This window comes from Alosa sapidissima, chromosome 1 (genome assembly GCF_018492685.1).
Source record: "Alosa sapidissima isolate fAloSap1 chromosome 1, fAloSap1.pri, whole genome shotgun sequence".
In the NCBI taxonomy this organism is placed as follows: domain Eukaryota; kingdom Metazoa; phylum Chordata; class Actinopteri; order Clupeiformes; family Clupeidae; genus Alosa; species Alosa sapidissima.
The window spans coordinates 9,389,933-9,409,126 of NC_055957.1; the positions used below are offsets into that span (position 1 = coordinate 9,389,933).

A 19,194-nucleotide genomic window follows, 5' to 3' on the forward strand; every position below is an offset into this window, starting at 1 on the left:
ATAACTGGTTAATACAATCATCTAAAATAAGTTAAGGCCATGTTTTTGTCATGTCTATATCTTAGAAAATATAAAATCTATTGTTACACTATTCTAGCTTTAAAACAATCTGTGCCCTTGCAAAATTCTCAACAGTGAGTTTTTTTTTTTCCAACTCCAATATTACTAAGCATTGAAACAGTGTCCTTCAATAGATGCTACTTTTATAGCATCTAGGACATAAAAACTGAATGTTAAAGCTTCTGATAGTAAAAAAACGGACTGGCGTGCTTTGGTTCATTGTAGATTTAAGATATGTTGAGTGACAGTAACATGGAGCAGTTTACATAAGCCTGCCTCTAAAAGCATGACTTCATTACCTTCATAAAACATTTGGCCACTGACCCTCAGCGTTTCAGCTGCTCCTCATAATGTAGATTTATCCTCAAACAATCAGTTTCTTCCACTGAGCAGGTAATACTCCACTGCACTTTCCCCCTCCCATGTCACCAGGCCTTATACAACGATTGTGAATTCACCAACCATTGATTTAAAACAGCACCAGCATGGGTCTGCCAACCCATTGGTGCATGTAGAAAAGACTGACGAGCATTGTACAACACCATTGTCAGAGACATCCAAAGTCATTCCTTCTGTCATTCATACCCGAAGACACCACACATTTGTCTGCACTAACTCCATCCTTAAGCATGACAAACCCAACAGCACATGAAAACCATATTCTGTGGGCACCCTCCATCTAACAAATGTAGAACCAATAAAAATATACACTCACAGTATATGCCAACTTCCTCAACATCTATATAATTAGCTGTCTTGTGCAGATCATGGGAAAGCGATTAAGATTTGGTTTAGCACAAGTTTGTAGGCCACAACTGTAACAAAATAGTGTAATTGCAGTAGGACATCTAAAAACTATTTATAGATAATCTTAAGATTACCAGAAACCATAGAAGAACAAAGGTTTTAACTTAACAGTTCATGTGAGATGGTGGTTTGATATCAAAAACAGCCACTGCAGATACCTGGCTAACGTCAGACCTCATCCCATTGACATGGGGTCTGGGAACTAGACATTCATTTTCTCGTATTTGAAACGTGGTTTACGAATGCCCAGAGCCGTTTATTGGGCGCTACGAATGTCTATCAAATGAGTCTGTACGTAGCTCATAACGACTTTGGTGTGTCGTCATCGTCTTGCTGCCCTCTCTCCGTTCTGTGATTGGTTCCTTCGTTGAGGTGAAAACATAGTCCACAGAATCCAGGCTGCCTAGCAGCGTGAATAAAATCGCGCGCGCAAGGCAGCATGGGAAAACCCAGGCTAGCAGATACACTCACTCAGATGTCCATTTATAAGCAGGGGGTCTGTGAGTCCATTATTTGATCAGACTGGCTGCTGTTAAGGTGTAATTAGGAGTAATAAGACTGAGGAGAAAATTGCTCATACTCAATCACAGATAAATAAAACAGATTCACATGGAAATATGATTGATTTCAGATTGAGGGAAGAGTAACTAGACATATATTAAGAGAAATATATTTGCAGTACAGGTCAACATACACACACATATACCCAACCCAAACAGGACTGGGGATATCTGAATGTCATCCAATTGGATGCTGACAGATGGCAGTCCAATGGAGAGTCTGTTTCTCCCATCTTGTAAAAATGGTGGAAATCCCCGTTCATTACAGCCAGGGAGAGAAGAGTTGAGCTAGGTGAAGTACAGGATCAGGACATGGGTTTTACGAGGTACAGTTTCTCCCCTTGCTCACTGGTGAAAATAGGGGCCTTTTTGTAGTGTTCCACCAGCTCCTCCATAGAACTGAACTTTCTCTGCCCGATACAGTACAATGCATCCTTGAGCTGGACCTTGAAATGCTTGTTCTTGCCTTGTGCTTTCAGGGAAATGGAGAAGTCATTTGGCTGCAAAGGACAAAAAAAACACAGCAGCATGGTAAGTGCAAGAGGATTTCTTAACAATAGTGTTTTCAGGGTACCTTTAGCATGAACAAAAGATCACTGACAGCAGCAACAGTCTTGGATTAAGTGCCAACTTTCACTATTAAATGAAATTAGTGAAATTAACATTGACATGAAATATGACACAATGACCCTGAGCACCTTCTCTGCGGATCATTTGTTTTAGACTATTGTGTTTAGTGATTTTTTCCCCTCTAAATAAGCCAACTAAGGATAAATCATGCCTGCACCAAAAATGTTATTTTGATATTAACCGTTTAATATAAAAATGTAGGTGCCCTCTAAACTATTTCATGGTAACCTTGTGACTCTGAGAAAGTCTGTTATGCAAGGAATGGCTGTCTCTCTCTGGCACTTGTGCAATTCATAAAGGAGAGGCTGCTTGGGGAGCAGTGATGTCATTGAAAGTAGACACAAACAGACCAGCCATTGATAAGGGATGCACTTGGGAGGAGGAAGGGGAAAATTAACAAACCTAATATGTCTTCTCTTAAAGGTATATTCTAGCCTTTTCTCAATCTATCTTCATCTTTATTTCATCATGAAATTGGATCTGTGGGCAATGTGCATTAGTCTAATCATTGTTCTTAAAATATAAACAGGCCTTAACTGTGTGTGAAAATAATGACCAAGCATATACATTTGGATCAATTTGGAATGTTTGGAAACTTAAATGTACCGTACTGAAATGAACGGCCTGCAGAAATACCTAGAAAGGACAGTTGCTGAGAATGTCAGGGATACACTGCATCGTCTGAAGGCACAATGTAATGCTCATGGTAAAGTATTTTTAGTAAGTCATCAAGACAACCCATGACGACCCCCATTTTGTTTTGATCAGCTATGTGAAATGAGAAGTGTGTTGCTTACCGATGATTCACTGTCCCGGATGAGAAAGTCCCCCTCATCCCCTCGCTGGTTCAGGGCCACTTCTGCCTGGTGACGCGTGACCCTGCCATAGTACCACTGCCTGCCTGCAAACTTCCCACTCAAAGAGGGTCCAATGTTGTCACAGTCTGGAGTGGGGGGCCCTGCACTCAGTGGTACAGGATGGGAATTCTGTAGGATCGTCACATAGTTCTTAGGCACCAGGCCGACTTGGTCGTCTTGCTTGCGGCACTTCCACCACTCCGGGTCGTTCTCGGGCTTTTCGACCACGTCCATGATCTCGCCTTTCTCAAAGTTGAGCTCCTCATCATTGCTGGAGCTGAAAGGGTAGAGCGTCTGCACGACATGGAGCACTCTGCTACCATTGGTCATGGGCGCCACCGACCCGAGCTTTTCCCTCAGCGAGCCGGCCAGGTCGCCGCCCGCCGACCCGTCCACGTCCTCCGTCACGTAGTTGGAGGGGAACCAGCCCGAGCGGCCATTGTAGCTCCCTCGCCACCATCCATCACTGCACTTCTCCATGACGATGACCCTCGTCCCCTTCACCAGCGACAGCTCGTCCTCGCGCTCGGCCGTGTAGCTGAACTTAACCAAGGCGGGCATGTTTAAGTCGTACAGGCGTTCGCCGTTGTCTGCAAACATGTCGCCGTCTGCGCTGGAGGCCGAGTCCTTCATCCCTCCATCCTTTCGTTTCCCCTTCCCAATGCCTGAAGGCCAAAGCACATATGATTAGAGAACGCAACTATGCTGCTTCACATGCCTGCGCTATTTCCCCATCTCTCATATCGTTTAACTATGGTCTAACAATTTGACAATTTGTATTTCACCAACAGGTATTTCTTGGAGTTGTTTACATAATTGTGAAGCCAGCCAATGCATATTTGTTTTAGTTCTCATCAAATAATCCTTGGGACAGTCTCAGCTGCTTGCTTTAAGAAACTACTCCCGATCCTCTCTAGGTCAGATCACCATACCATATAGTGATAGGCATGGCATGTACATGTACTCTTTACCCAACATATTTCTACAGATTACCTAATGTATTTCATGTACAGAGTTTAACATCTTAAGACCATGTTAACCCATTTAAGACCAGAATATATGATGGTGTCAAGGAAATCTGTGAGCCTTGTTATTGCGCCACTTTTACTTGCCCATGGCCTTATAACACAAACTCTCTGCAACATCAGTACTAATCACATTTATCTTCTGAATGTAGTGGAGGGGCTTCATGGAGTAGCTCTTTTATATCTCAACCAAAACGGGTGACAAATAGAATGGCCTACGCACAAACGTTTCAGTGAGAGTGATGGCCAATCCTATTACTAACCCTAACAGCAAATAAGGTCCCAGAAGTTCATTAAGGTAATAGAGTATCACAGAGTAGTTTAGTTAAAATGATGGCTTAAGGGCAGAGGTCTTGCCACTCAGTCAGTATCAGTAGAGTGTCAGATCCAGTGTCTATAGGATCAAAACTGCAGTGACATGGATATTATATTTGCACTATATTAAAACAATGACTCGTACAACACTTTTTACTTTACAAAAGAACACATACAGTATACATTTCTGTTAACTGACTTCTAAGTGAAACAGTTTAAAATTGTGTGTGTGCATATGGGTTTTCAAGCTAGGTTTTCTATTTTGTTGCCTAAATCTTAATGAATTCTTAACAACAGCAATGTTAAATGATAAACAGCAAAGCTTTTGCACACATCAACATATATGTGTGCGATGGTCATCCAGTTATTACAGGTTAGATGAGTCAACAGCTCACTCTCACTAGTGCTGATGCACTGTTTTTTCTAAGACCAGGATTGCATCAACACACCTGCAACTTGCTGACAAACTATGACCAAGATGGAGAGGTGCTAAATATCAGCCGCACGGTCATATGCATCACCAAGCAAACGATCAAACATTTCTATCATGAACACACAGACACACACACACATAGCACACAACAGTGATAGACATGCTGGGTAAACGGCAGTGGACATCGAGGTCTGATTTTCCATGAAGAAGAGGAGAGGTTTCATAGACTAATTCCAAGGGAGGCAGTTTGAAAAACAACAGCGTCAGTGGATGACTAATGCACACATCATTAGAGGGAGAGGTGTCATGGACAGGCAGTGTTCCAAGGAGGCAAAGCCAGACACAGACACAAACTCTACTGAAACGAACAGAGCTCAGAGTCCAGGGGCAAGCTGGGAAGTGCAGTCTTAAATCACAAAGTACTGTTTTAGTTCAAACAAATGGAGTAACAACACAATAGAGTATATACAATGTGATATAAAAACAGCACCACTGGCATGGCATCCACATTAGGCATACCTCTAATGTGAAATTGTGACGTGTGGACTACTATGTGCTGCAAATAGTCACTCTCTCAAAAGAGAAAAAAACACTGTGTGCATGAACTTAAAAACTTAATTTACCAAGCACGCTACAAATCCAAACAAAAGGTCAATGACTACTGACTAGCAACAGCCCTGCTAGCACTAGATGTGGACTGGCTATATTCAGGAGTCAGGACCTCAGCAGACTCACTGTCAGACATAACTCAGGAAGAGCCAGGAACATTAATATTCACTGTTGTTCTCCTATTTATCCCTGCACAACAGTAGATTTTGGTTCGCATAAGTAGGGGTGAGAGTTTAGGTCATAGGCTTTAGTAAGTACATGTCTTCACAGACGTTTCGACCAGTAAGGGCCAGAGGCATACTGTTACCATGGCACTCCACTGGCTGTGAGTCACAATCATTGCTTGTGCTTGTCACCCAAGTAACCGAAGTGTTTTCTCCCACCAACAGTTGTGCATAGGTTTTCACAATCATGCTTATGTATGACTAATTTCAGGGGGCGGGGGTCCAGTAAGAGTGTTCACAAGGACAATAGAGAAGGCTAGAAAAACAACCTGTACATCGCTATGTGAGGTAACTAAGTCTGAATGAATAAATGTCAGAATGTCATTTGACTCAAATATTCCAGAATCAAGTGAGCTCCGTGATGCAAAATGATGTGGACAGCCAGGAAGTGTTGAGAAGTGTATTGGACGAAACTGTAACGGGGGGTTAGGGCGAAACTGAAAAACGCAGCAAATGAGGAGAGTCTTCTGAGGGAAAGTTTCCTGTCAGCGTGAGACACAAACCCCCCGTTGGAAAATGGAAGCCAGATGGAGGAGCGGACAACAGCCAGGCAGCAGAGGGGCCCCATTCAGCTGACAGAGAGAGAGCTTGGAGACGCTCCAAAACAAGGGTGAACGGTTGATGAGACACAAAAGTCTTCTCAATCGTTTGCGCTAGTCATTAAAACCTCATTTCAAGGAAGAGTTGTTGATATTGCACAGCCCGTGGGGCTGTAAACAAGACCTCCACATAGAAATGATGATGTTTACTACACAGTGAATAAATGAGGTGGAGAGAGAGAGTGTGCCTGTCTGAGGGCCATGTTACTGAACTAGAGGGACTTTGCCCTCATTCAGGTGCTGTTTGCACAAATTATCAAAACCACAAATAACAGCTATGCATGTAGTTATGTTCTAGAGATTCTATGGAATTCTTTACACTATTGTGTCTTACTAGACAACCTATAATTAATAACTTTCAATTACAGGACCTCAGAGAAGCAGTAGAGTTGAATCATATTAACACATCCGGAACCATACCAATTCAGCGCCAAGACTCTACAGCTATGACCTACTTTTAATTCTTACCAATCCACCATGAACTAAACAAGACAGCATTTGTTTGACAAAACAACATAGCAGTGGAATTTGTATGTAATAGGCTTCCACGTCTCTAAGTGCTGAATAATATACAGCTCTCAGCCATTTATGTCGCTTGTTTTCAGAAAGCAAACATGCCGATGATTGACAGCCACACTTCCTGAAGCTAATTACAGAAGCGGTGGATATCTCATGCCCCACCATCTTAATGTAAGATGACCTTGCACAGTGCTTTCCTGCTTTGGCAGATAAAAGGACACATTTCCTTTCCATCTTCCTCATATTGAACTAGTACCCTGTAATTCTGGAATCTTTATATAAATAAAATATTGATATTGTATTTACACACACAAAGAAATAGGTGTGATCATTCTAAAACGGCTAAACACTCTTTTTTATAGTTATCATATAGCTTTATTGTAGTCCACCACTGAGAGGAACTGTTTTCCCTCATTCTGTGATCAATCACTGTAGCAAAACAATGTTGTCAATGACTTAAAATGAGGGGAATCCCAGAGCTAAGCTGTTCTAGCTTTGACTCAAGGGTCTGCCTGCATACCACCCCACAAGACACGACTCCAAGACCCAACAGGAGACACACTGTCCGAACTTCCTTTTGTTTCATTTCCTTTGTCAGCTACACTAACAGCTTCCCTTCAGCCTCCCCAAGTTCATTTCCCAGCTTTCCGTTGGAACAGCAAGACCTACACTTGGCACCGAATACCCAAACATCTTTTCTAAAATTCCTAATTATAAAACATATCTTGGACTAATAAACCAAGCCATTCAGTGGTAAACACAGAAGTCATTGTTTGGGAATAATCAACAAGACGATTAGAATGAAAAGAACATTGTTTATGCTGTGCCTTAATTCCTGCGATGGAATGAAGCACGTCCTACAACTAAAGGCCAGTGAATGGAGAAGGAATTCCAAACTGCTGCCTTCAGATTGACTTACCTTCCCCTACTGTACCTAAACAGTTAAGGGGAGGGCTGGGGGTGGGTGGACAGTCGCTGTGAAGTCCACACATCAGACAGCGCTTCACAGCACAGCACACTCCCAACTCTGCTGTGAGCCAGGCCAGATTACTGATGTGAGGTGACCCGCGACGAGCCAGCGTTTTCATTTCCACTGCTCTGAAAAGGGCCCAAGCAAACACAACCCGATAGCCCCCGCCTTTGTTCCTGTTTGGGTTGAGGTCACTCTAGTAATGACATCATGAAGCATACACACACACACACTCAGAGACCCCGCTCCAGATCCCAGGGTCCGCTACAACACAGAGATGACCATGGACTGGATAGAGTGCATGCGCTCCCAATCAATATGGAGGCAACATGTGGCTTATGAGAGTGCTCTAAGACTTGGGGCGCTCAAAACTGAATCAGCCCCTCTTGCTACTAATGCACTGAATTTCACTGGTGAAATGTACGTTTGACCAAATGTCCATTAGATTAGTTTACCCACGAAAACACCCATGACTCTGTAATGGCTTGAAATGTGCAATGCATATTCAAATGAACTCGGGGAGATGACATCTTGCTATTGTGTTGGGAGTTGGTCCACCCTCCATTTCCAGAGCACAAAGGATCCTCTGGGTTCTGACGCTATGCTAATGCTTGGGCCGGGAGCTGGCAGGCCCTCAAAAGTGGCAGCCATGTTTCCCTCCTCTCCCCCAGTAATCTAGATTTTCCAGTCCAAGAACTCAAAGAGGGATGGAGAGGGTGAAACAAGTGGGACAGAAAGGCAAATACAAACAGGGAGGAACATTTGCCAGAGTAGAGGGTTAGCAAAGAAAATGTCCCTTGCAACGCTCCTTTTGTCCTAAAATTCCTCCTGCTTCTCTCTGCCAAGTCACAACCCCCACCCCTCCACCCTCAGCCTCCAACGCCCTTCCCAGTGTTTAGTGAGAAATAAAACACTCTCCGAGAGAGAGAGAGAGAGAGCAGATACTGATAGAGAAGAAAACAGCTAGCATGGGGGAGTCCCATAAAGAAAACGAGGAAGAGGGAGCAGGACACACACCCCAATGATTCAATTTCCTCCTGCCTTTCTCCATGGGAGCTCCTAGAAATCTGTCTTGAATTAGAGGTCTTCCGTTTTCCTCCAGAAAGGAGGTAGATAGCAGTTATTCAGAGGGTGGTGTGTGTCTCTCTCTCTCTTTCTGTGTGTGTGTGTGTGTGTGTGTGTAGGCAAATTAGTGTGTGTATAGTAGTTTGTGTATGTACTGCATCTGTGTGTGTGTGTGTGGTGAGGGGGGGGGGGGGGGGGGGGGGCTGAAGCCTCACTAAGGGAAGCCATTTTAAAGCCAACACATGACTGCTTTGATTTTTTAAAAGTAACCAGATTGCCCTGGGGGAGTGTACCCCCTCTCTCACTCGCTCACTCTCTCAGTAGGACAGGCACCCCACTCCCCCCCCCCCCCCCCCTTGCCACTCATCACCCCCCCTGAAGGCAAAGAAACAGAAAATGGATCAAATGGAAACTGCACAGGCGTTTCTGTGACATTTGAGTGCAGTAAAGCTGCCCTTTAGAATGTGTGTCAATGCAGTGGACTCATTTAGTGTGTTGTGACATTTCAGAAAGATGGTTTGCTCATCCAGACACACAACCAAGCCACCCACAAATCAAAAAGGAACACCCAAACCCAACTGTAAAAATCTGCCAACAATGGCAAAAAACTCCTTAAGATTATTAACAGATTATTATTGTTAATTGTTTTAAGATAATTGTGTGTTTCTTACATACATATGTTACTGCACAGAGGTATGAGAGGCTGGGACACAGTGCTGTATGTGTGAGAGAAAGCCTTAGCCCTGTCTGTGCTCCTGATTACCACGTCTCTGCCGTGCAATTACAAGCTTTAGCTAGTCTGAAATCCTTATCCACCCACTTGCAGCTGAATGCAAGAGGCGGGGGAAAAAAGGCTTTCTCCAAGGAGAACACAAAATCTCATCTCCACAAAACTACACTGAAGCCAACGCAATGGATCCCTCCAGCTGTTCTGAAGTCTGCCTATGTGAATTCTTTCTGGCACTTTCAACACTCAGCCACAGGCCCATACAGGACAATAGCCTAACTTAGCTTCGTTGGAACAGCCCAGTGAAACTGTAAGAGCTGAACAATTATAGGCTTCCTTTACTATTTAGGTTACAAAACACTCCACCCCTGTTTGTCCAAAGAGAACGTAAAAGCTGTGAACTCACGGAAGAAGTGTTTAAAAAGGTTAGCCATATCCATTCCTGGCTCTGGAGCTGCGTCCGTCTCCCTCTCTCTCCCTCTCTCCCTCTCCCTGTAGCGGAGCAACTAGTTCATGAGAACTTCCTGAAAGTCCAGAGCTATTAGTGGAGCAGCTCTCCACCCCGCCTACATGACTGCAGACAGCCAATGGGAAACTGCGAGGGGGGGGTTCCTTTGAAGCTCTCCAGCTGCTGCCTGGGGCCCACACACTTTCTGTGGGTCTTGCAGGGACACTTGTCAAACATTGGTCACTGCTACGGCAACCACATGTCCGTCAGCAGTCTAACGGTGTGGCAGACGCTTGGGTTTTGGTTTCACCCGATGGAATGTGAGTGCCTGAAAGTTGGTACTTTCAAATACACCTGTTTTTTCCCCCAGGCAGGGCAACATGAGTGACTTAATTTTACTATCTGGAGTTTTCACTTGACTCGAACTTTTATCTCCACGTGGCCACTATGTGTTTCGCAAGTCAAGTAAGTAAATAGTAGGTAAATTCCTTTGTTGCAGTTCCCCAGTGAAATCAGGCATGCGTTAAAAAAAGGCAAACTGCAAAGCGTAAGCCATCCCGTTCTCTATTAAAACATACGGGTATGGGATGACAAGCACTATGGCCTGCTGTTGCCATGTCTGAAGAGAGCCAGGTCTTGGATTACACCTTTCAAGGCACCTGGTTGCCACACAGGGCTGTAATTTGGGAGGTCACCTGAATGAGGGACTGCGTTTCCTGTGGGGGTGTGAAAGGGATGAGTAGCCATGGTCATTGACACCAAAAACACAGACAGACTACAGCACGGTGTCAGCCTAAAGGCAACTTGTTCCCACTAATATGCCACTGACTGCAAGTGAGGTTTATTAAGGTTCGACGTGGAGGGTGTACAGTAGTGACTAGGGCGCCACATGCATAGGGCTTCTTTATGGTATTTAAATAATAATCACAATTATTTTGCTCAACATTGAAATTATGATTTATCATGACTATTTATTGAAACATCCTGCATTTATGACCACTGCTGGCATGACGACAAATTAATTCAAAACAATGAAAGCATTCAAAACAAAGCATTAAGTAGCCTACTGTTAGGATCATATCACCACATATAAAAATGGCTTATGAATAACAAATAGATGAACAGGTCTAGACTAAGATCAGAACAGTGGAAAAACAGTCCAGAAGGGCCTTAAAAGAGTGAATTGACTCACTCATTCATCTGAGATGTACAATGCAATTGAAAATAATATGAACTGGCTAACTAACCAATTCTGTACTCCACGTGAACAGTTTACTGTGAACGTATATACTTCTTTATGGGGGAGTTAGAGCCGCTTCCATGTGCGGCTCCACTCACCCCTTAAAGAGTGGGAAGCCATCCAGGCCCTATCATCTTTCACACTGGAGGTGAGTCCATAATAACGGACAGCGTGGTTCTTTTTGTACAGGGGATAGAGGCCCGGTCATCCAATCCTCCACTGTTTACCATGTGTGAAGAGGGAAACTGTCAGACAGACAAACCCTAACTGTAAACAGAGGCATGGCCAAGCACCAGATGCTGTGCTGTGTTACCCAAAGGTGCCATCATTTATTAGCCTGGTATTGCACACTTTATTTCACTTCGAGAAGAGATTCAATTCTGGGTACTCTCCATTCAGAAATGTTTCCAATCCTAGCATCGCATAATGGGCATAGACTTTGCATTATAACTTTGAAATCATTGGTCCAGCCTACCAAATCATATTGATCAGGGATTCCTAACGTTACTTTGTACTTCACCTAACATTTCCAAACTGATAATTAACCGCATCGGTAGTCAGGAAACAATGTACCCTTTGATGGTAATTTTGATACCATAGATTTAATAGAGACCCAGTCAAGCTGTATAGATTTACACATTCTTCTGACAACAACTTTTTAATGTTTATAGGTTTTGCTACATTTACCATTTACCACAGCCACTTTCGATTTCAAAACTAACACCATCCCCTCTTGTTGCTGATTGGCCTGCTATCCTAGTGGCTGAGGGAAACATAAGTGCATTGAGAAGAGCCAGACCTATTGTCTCAGTGAGATGAAATTGAGCTGAGATACAGCTGGACGAGGCCAAGACTAATGTCAACAGCCAGAGCTACACTTCAGAGGCCAGGACAACAACCTCAAAAATACAGTGACATGCGTTCCTGTCCATAAGGATTGTCCAAATGATATAAAATACTTTTAACCACCATTTCCCACAGTTCATGCAAAACACTGCTTGGTATTTAATTTGATCATCTGGACCAGCATTTGGGGTTTGAGAGGGATACTAGTCTTCTCAATTTTCCTAAATTCTTCCAGCACCACTTTGGGACAATTGTAACATGGCTCAAACAGCAGCTGGCGTTTGTGGAAAAATTACAATGGGGAGGTACTCAGATTTCCAGTTAAGGCATCTTTCAGCTGTTGATTCAACCATTATTCTGGTCAAGTAGCAGCATTGGCTGCCACCCTCTCTTACACAGCACATTGTTATGGGAAAACTGACAACCATAACAAAATGGGTGTGTTATGACTGTCTTTTTTTTTCTACAAAAGCAGAGTTGCACCTACAGTAACATATGACTAATTAAGATACTGCAATAACTTGCAATCTCAGTGTTTTCCCTGAAATATTGTGAAAGTTCTAGCATTTAGTTGGAGAGGTTCAAGCCGTACACATAAAGACTACTATACAGGTAGACGGTGAGCTGTCAGTTTGAGGATGCTTACCAAGAGAGTCTTTTAAATTCTTTACAATGGAGGCTTTCCGGGCACTGTTCTTCCTCTCCACATAGTTAGAGGGCACTAACCCAGTCTGGTTGGTGACGTTGCGAACTCGCCACCAGGACTGGGAGTCATCCAGCAGCCACAGGCGCTCGTTTTTCTTTATGTCCAACTCCTGGTCCTGCTGGGCTACATAGTCAAACTTGGCGATGACGATCATCTCCTCTGACATCCTGTCTGGGAAGAGAGAGAGGGGAAGATGGATGATGTGTTTGGCAACAACAACAATCAATACATCACTTTCTCTACAGATTATACACATGGCCAGCAGATGGAGCTATTAATACAACATACCACTCTTGATACAAATCAAGGGGCCCTATTTTGGCGATCAGAAACAGATGGTCAGAGGCGCAAAATGTATAGATATTAAAGACGTGGCCGGTCCCCAATCACTAATTTAATGGTGTGATTTTGAGATCAAACGCTGGGCGGCGGGCGCAAAAGGGGTGTTCTTATGTTTCTTAATCAGTCATGGGTGTGTTCTTATGTTTCTTAATCAGTCATGGGTGTGTTCTTATGTTTCTTAATCAGTCATGGGTGTGTTCTTATGTTTCTTAATCAGTCATGGGTGTGTTCTTACGTTTCTTAATCAGTCACGGGTGTGTTCTTATGTTTCTTAATCAGTCATGGGTGTGTTCTTATGTTTCTTAATCAGTCATGGGTGTGTTTTGGGCGTAACATCCTTTAAACCAATGAGAATGACATCTATCAATCCCTTTAACAGCAAGAAGCACAACTTCAAACAGTGCATCAGTATTTTGATAGTCAGCGGCGCATTTGAAGGAATCTGCTTGCATGCGAGACCATATGTAACAGGGATTCCACTAAACCTTGCTGAGTGAAAAGTGAAACTAACTTCATGAATGGTCTCATAGTTAATAACAACAGTTCTACAGAGTTAATTACTTTCACTATTGACTGATAAGGGGTTACCATCGAGAACATAGCCTGAAAAAAGCAACACTTACCCCAAAAATGTTCGAATAACTGAATAAAAATCCTGATATTTATCCTGTAGAGGAGTTGCTGCTTACATCTCATGACAGTGCGTCTTCAGCTGTGCTTGTGATGCGCCTTTCTCTATAAATCAGGTTTTTCTTGGTCAGTAGCGTAATGATTTTTAAAGGGTGTAAGATATAGATTTTTGGATCATGCGCCAGACCACACCTTATGTTGTTAATTGCCACACCCCTGGGTGCAAGGTTTAATAAAAGTGAAGGGCATGGCGAAAAAATCCTTACTTTATTGAGAGTAAGATAAGAATAAGCCTTGTGTCATGCTTTGCGCCACTATGCGACGGGTGCATGATAGGGCCCAATGTGTTTGAGATTTAAAAAATTAAAACCACTGAAATTAAATGCTGAACTTTAGTTTTCTGCATAATCGCTTTAACATGAAATAATTTTCAACTGCATGTGTTTGACTATTACGATTCTGTCTCACATTAAGATATGATTAATATACTGTTGTGCACAGAGGAAATCATCTGCATTCACTTGCCTACTCATTCCTCATTCTTTTACAATGCAGATTTCAATTTTCCATGGTTCTGCACCAACTCAGAAAGATGGCTAAAATGCTGATGATCCATTTTCTGGGCACAAAAGGAGACAAGACCATTTCTCTCTATACTGAGGCTCTGAAGCAGAAGCCAGAAGCATAGGGGTAACTTGAGACTTGAGACCCATTGGAGGCCAGGGTCAAACAAAAACATTGAGGCTTGAGGGTCATCGGGAACGTGGAAAAAGCTCCCCCTTAACCTATAATTCACTCTGCTCCCATCTCCTCTCTGAGTTTTAGCTCAAAGTAAGCACTCACTTATACAATGGATACACTGAGGGTAACCATGACCCTTCCTATGAAAACAACACCATTTAATCTGCTCAAAACTTCCTCTTCACTAACGGTGCAAATGTTCAACGATATAATTTACATTTGCTGCATGGTAACCGTCACAGAAATACAGATCTGTTTGATAGTATTATCTGCCTGATCTATGCAAACACCAACCTGCACCACATCAATGTAGTATGTGCCAAGTTGAAAGGTGTTATCTTGTCAGCCACAGGAAATACGGGACTCACTGCACCTACAAATAAACATGACGGGAAAATAGTCAAAGCGCTCACAGCATGGTAGAGATCAATGATGACAACATATACGATAATCCTCATCATTTCCAGTTCAGCTATTTGATGGTGGATGGAATTAAATCAGACAATAAACTTAGCACTAGTAAATATTAAAGGTATACTATGCAGTTGTATGCAGGTATTTTTGGCGACTCTAGAGTCACAATAGAGTCACTTTGCCACTTGCTACTTCTCATGGCTTGTTTCCCCTGTGCACAATGCAAATGCTTTTGTTGTGGAGGCAAAGGACTAACAACAGGCAAAAACTATCTCCAAAGAGCTATATCTACTGACAAGGTAATGTTTCATGATTCTGACTTAACTTGAAGTTGCATTGCTGGTTCTCTAACAACCTGCTACGGATATGCTCTATGGCTATGCCCTATGGTGAACGATTCCCCTATTACAAGTTTGTTTACCATCATATTGGCTTCGTAGAGGTTATATTAAGGTGAAAATCTTGCATAGTGTACCTTGCGCAAGTCAGAAATTACTCGATACAGTCAATCAGAGTTATGTTGTTGTTGTTGTAGGGTTATGCAATTATGTCACACCTAATCAGTCTTTGAATCAGTCTGTTACAGTAAAAACCAACAAACAGCACCTTCAGGGCTAAACGTGCACTTCCTCAGTGCAGGAGCAGGTGCTGTTGAGCCAGGCCTAGGCGGTAAGCCCACTGTGAACAACTTTGTGCCAAGGGGTGAACAAGGGTCTGACATTGTTTTCGTGGGAGCCCACTTGTTCGGACGTAACAGCTAGGGCCTGCCAGTTGTGCTGTCATCTGAGAGATTTGGCTTCACATTCAACACACCCAAAATGACTGATGAGGGAATATGACAAACACTGCCAAATACCCGCTCAAGAAATAATTATTGGTAAGACATTTTCTGATGCCAAAACAATCATAATTCCTATTACTCCTATTAAAGGAACCTCCAGATTGTCAAGAGTAAACATTTAAAACCAAGATGTATAGTTGTTACATAAGAACTGAGTTCTGAACTCAACAGGCTAAGACATTAACAGTTTTAGTTTATTCTTTTAACGTGATGTACTCTTGTAAGTAAAAACTTGTCAAAAATGATTCCTTTAGATGAATAAAATGAGAACCACACTGTGTCTCCCAACTCCTCTCTGCTCACTCACACATGCAGTGGCAATTTACTGTGTCAGCAGTGGGAGGAAACAGCAAGAATCCTGAACTAAAGCAAGACAAACATTTCAGATCTATGGAAAATCCCCTCCTCCTCCAAAAGACAACTTCTTAACACTGCAGTGGTATGAGAGCGCCGCTCCTTCCTCATCTGAGGTTTTCCCAACAGAAGATAGATAACAGTAAAGTTACGATGCTCCTCAAACTATGCAATGAGCACGCTGCTTTTCCCCCCCATATTCAACAGCTGGCCAGCCACATTGCTTTGACCCTTGAACGCTGAGATTTCATGCGGATGAGGCTGGGTCCCGTGGGTGAGGTTTCTGAGCACTACGAGCGGGAGAGCAAAGCTGAGGGAGCCTCTTCATCTGGTGGGTCATGTCACCACCAAATCTCATGACAGTTGAATCGGCTATTTTCCAATTACTTGGCCATGTGTGCCCTGACTCAATTTGTGTGAACACTGAGGACCCCTTCTTCCTGCCTCCAAATTTCCACTGCAGCCAATCCTCCTGTCACAAATGGGGAAGCAAGCACCACAACAACCCAGGGTCATGGGATTGTGGCAGAGAAAAGTGGAGGGGGGGGGAAGAAACAAAAAGGTTGCAAATGGGGTAAGTGAGGCTCATAACAAAGCACTTCTTGCCCCCATTGGTGTTGTCACCCTCTTCTTTATTCAATTACTTCAAGATGCTTTCATAATAGTGCTGATTTATTAGTGTAATCAACTTTGATCTTGCTTCCACGGTTTTTCTTGAGATCTCTGGGAAATGTTGGTCAAAGTGAAGCCGTCATGGTAGTACAACCTCTCAACAAGCAGAAATCCATATAAATCTTTATGGCTCCAAGAGGCAGCAGTGCTGGAGAGACGAGCCAGCTGAGGGAGAGGGAACACTGTGAGAAAGATGTTCAGTCTCCAAGGACGCAAAACTTTCCAGATTTTACATGGCTGAAAATAGAGGTCCATCTGGAAAACACTTGAGGGACATGGGAAACTCACTGCAGAGTAATAAGCAACTGCCATCTAACAACCTCAAGAAGCAATGGCCATAATTCACAGGGTGACAATAAAGCGAATCAATGTAGAATGGTTTGCGTTGTATGTGCAGAGGTCCTGGATGAAAACATGACCAAATATTCTACACTGTTCAAAGCATCTTCGGTGAAATGATTTCAATTGTATATTTTGCAACCATTACCTGTCATTACTTATTAAAACAGTTGCGAGTCCCCAATAGGAAATTTCACTAAGAACTGACTTCACCACCTCTGCAAAAAACTCCCTTGAATATGTTCTTGAAACATACCACTACAGTAATTTCCTGTGTATGAGCCGCAGGACAGTGTTTTATGCAAGTTAAAAGAAACAAAACCATATTAATACTATATTAACTGCGCCCATCCGTGTATTAACCTCATAGCTGAAGAAATTTTGCAAAATGAATAAGGTGCGGCTAATAGTTGGGAAATTACGGTGCAACCCCCTGGTGCACAACATTTCCTTCCCTTCTCTTTTCCTCTGATAACTTTCAGTTCTTCTTGTCTTGTTGGAAGATAAAAACTTTGATCTCTGATGTTAAAGGAGCTCTGATGTTAAAGGGCTTTAGTGTGCTGTGACCCACGTGTTTGAGAGCATGCCCAAAAGAAACAGTTGTGAATGAGAGCAAAGAGAGATGTGTTGCGACTTGCTACAGAGTAAAGGAAGTCGCATTCCAATGACAGCATGCTACATGCATGAAGGAAAAAGCTGGCTGTCACAAGAAAGCTTAATAGGATAAAAAAAAACGCTGAGCTGCACAAGTGTTTGGACAATCAAGTGCTCGCAGAATGCTTGTCTTTTCTGAGTATGTCAGTCAATGATCAAGAGCTGGACACTACAAAGAAAACTGATAAATCATATTCAATCAATACAATGAACTGCTGCAATATTCATATGTGAAACCTCTAAGTGGGATTACCCCAAATGAAAGTTCCTCTTTGACTTGAATGTGGCAATCTTCCTCAAGAAGCTGAATACAATACTTGAATACAATGTACTTGAAATGGAAAACATACCAAGGAGACATTAAAGCAGACCAACTAGGTAGGGTAGGCTACTGTATGAACTACTTTGCCATTCTTTAAATATTCAACAACAAAAAAAGATGAGAATTAAGCCACATGATGCTATTGCGCCATAGGCTATGTGGTTGACAGCTTGCGAAAAGCCATGTAGGAGGAAGTGCGATTAGGAGTTCTCAGTCAATAAAGCCTGTGAGCATGTATCTTTCAATTAGTATTAAAGCCTGTCTTGTGAATTTCCTGCATGATTCAGATCAACATTTTATATTGGGGGAATCACTGCGCACGATACAGACTACCCAAAGACAGCAATGACAGCAGATCAACTGCCACAGTGTACGAGGATACAAGGATACAAGGAAGTTTATTGTCACATGCATATAGTTACTGGAATTAAGAAATGCAGTGAAATTATGTCTGGTGTAGTGACAAGTTTTAATGCCATTCTAAACTAGACTGTTAAAATAGTCAATAGAACATGTAGAACATATCCACGATTAGCCTATGTAGGCCTATGTGTTAGCGGCCAGATGAACTTTAACATAGCCTACAGGCTATTTCACGACTTTGGCACTGTTCTATTGTTTTGGCAACTAGGTTGCACTGACAAACAACACAGGGAATCACACCAATATAGTAAGGATAACAAAATGATAAAGAACATACTTACTGAATCAGGCTGGAAGCATTGCTTTGTTTTCCAGACGGAAGTTAAAGTTAGTTGAAAATTCTGTGATACCGAGACGAGTAGAGCAGCTTCTGTAGCCCCACTTATATCTTTCCTTAGCGCGACTTGCTCAAACTGACTTACAGAAACACACCCACAAGAACGCCTGAATGGTCAATAGAAGCCAGGTGCCCCTTATCTAATTTGCCAGTGTTTCTGTCGATCAAACAAACTCAACATGGCCTATAGGAGAATAGAAGCAATGTTGACATAATACTACTTTATGATAATACTTTTTTGCTTGTTAAAATGAGTAGTAACTGATAAACTGATATGTTCCCACTTTATGAAATATGAAAAATAATTTATCATTATTAGCTATTATCCACTAGTTTCCCCATGAAATCCATTTACCTCTGATTGACCTCTGATTGTTCACTCCAGCTCTTAGCATTTTCACTTCATGACTTTTTATAATTAATGTGGAGTTACTGCATGCAATGAAAACTTTTTTATGGTCTTTACATTGCACTACAAATGGAGA

General features: G+C 42.5%; 1 protein-coding gene across 9 annotated transcripts; it reads right to left on the reverse strand.

The window, feature by feature from the left end:
* Positions 1-1,202: 1,202 nt before the first annotated feature.
* Positions 1,203-18,770, reverse strand: nck1a (NCK adaptor protein 1a). 9 transcript variants are annotated; one of them, XM_042085022.1, is made up of 6 exons: positions 18,654-18,770; positions 14,648-14,726; positions 13,606-13,717; positions 12,581-12,811; positions 2,855-3,579; positions 1,203-1,927 (listed from the first exon to the last, which is right to left on the reverse strand). In XM_042085022.1, exons 3-6 carry the CDS (start codon positions 13,676-13,678, stop codon positions 1,733-1,735), a joined length of 1,224 nt encoding a protein of 407 aa, XP_041940956.1. In that variant the 5' UTR covers positions 13,679-13,717; positions 14,648-14,726; positions 18,654-18,770; the 3' UTR covers positions 1,203-1,732. The 9 variants fall into 9 exon arrangements, with proteins under 9 accessions (XP_041940956.1, XP_041940974.1, XP_041940996.1 ...); XM_042085040.1 differs by lacking the exon at positions 13,606-13,717 and having other exon boundaries at positions 12,581-12,807; XM_042085062.1 differs by lacking the exon at positions 13,606-13,717 and having other exon boundaries at positions 12,661-12,811.
* Between the last annotated feature and the right edge of the window lie 424 nt (positions 18,771-19,194).

Bases quoted from the DNA above. Each gene is read 5' to 3' on its own strand.
- nck1a (XM_042085022.1), bottom strand. From the start codon at position 13,678: ATGAGATGTAAGCAGCAACTCCTCTACAGGATAAATATCAGGATTTTT. The intron at 12,812-13,605 runs GTAAGTGTTGCT...CTCTCTTCCCAG, and splicing joins GTTATTCGAACATTTTTGGG to ACAGGATGTCAGAGGAGATG. The intron at 1,928-2,854 runs GTAAGCAACACA...TGTCCTTTGCAG, and splicing joins TCCGGGACAGTGAATCATCG to CCAAATGACTTCTCCATTTC.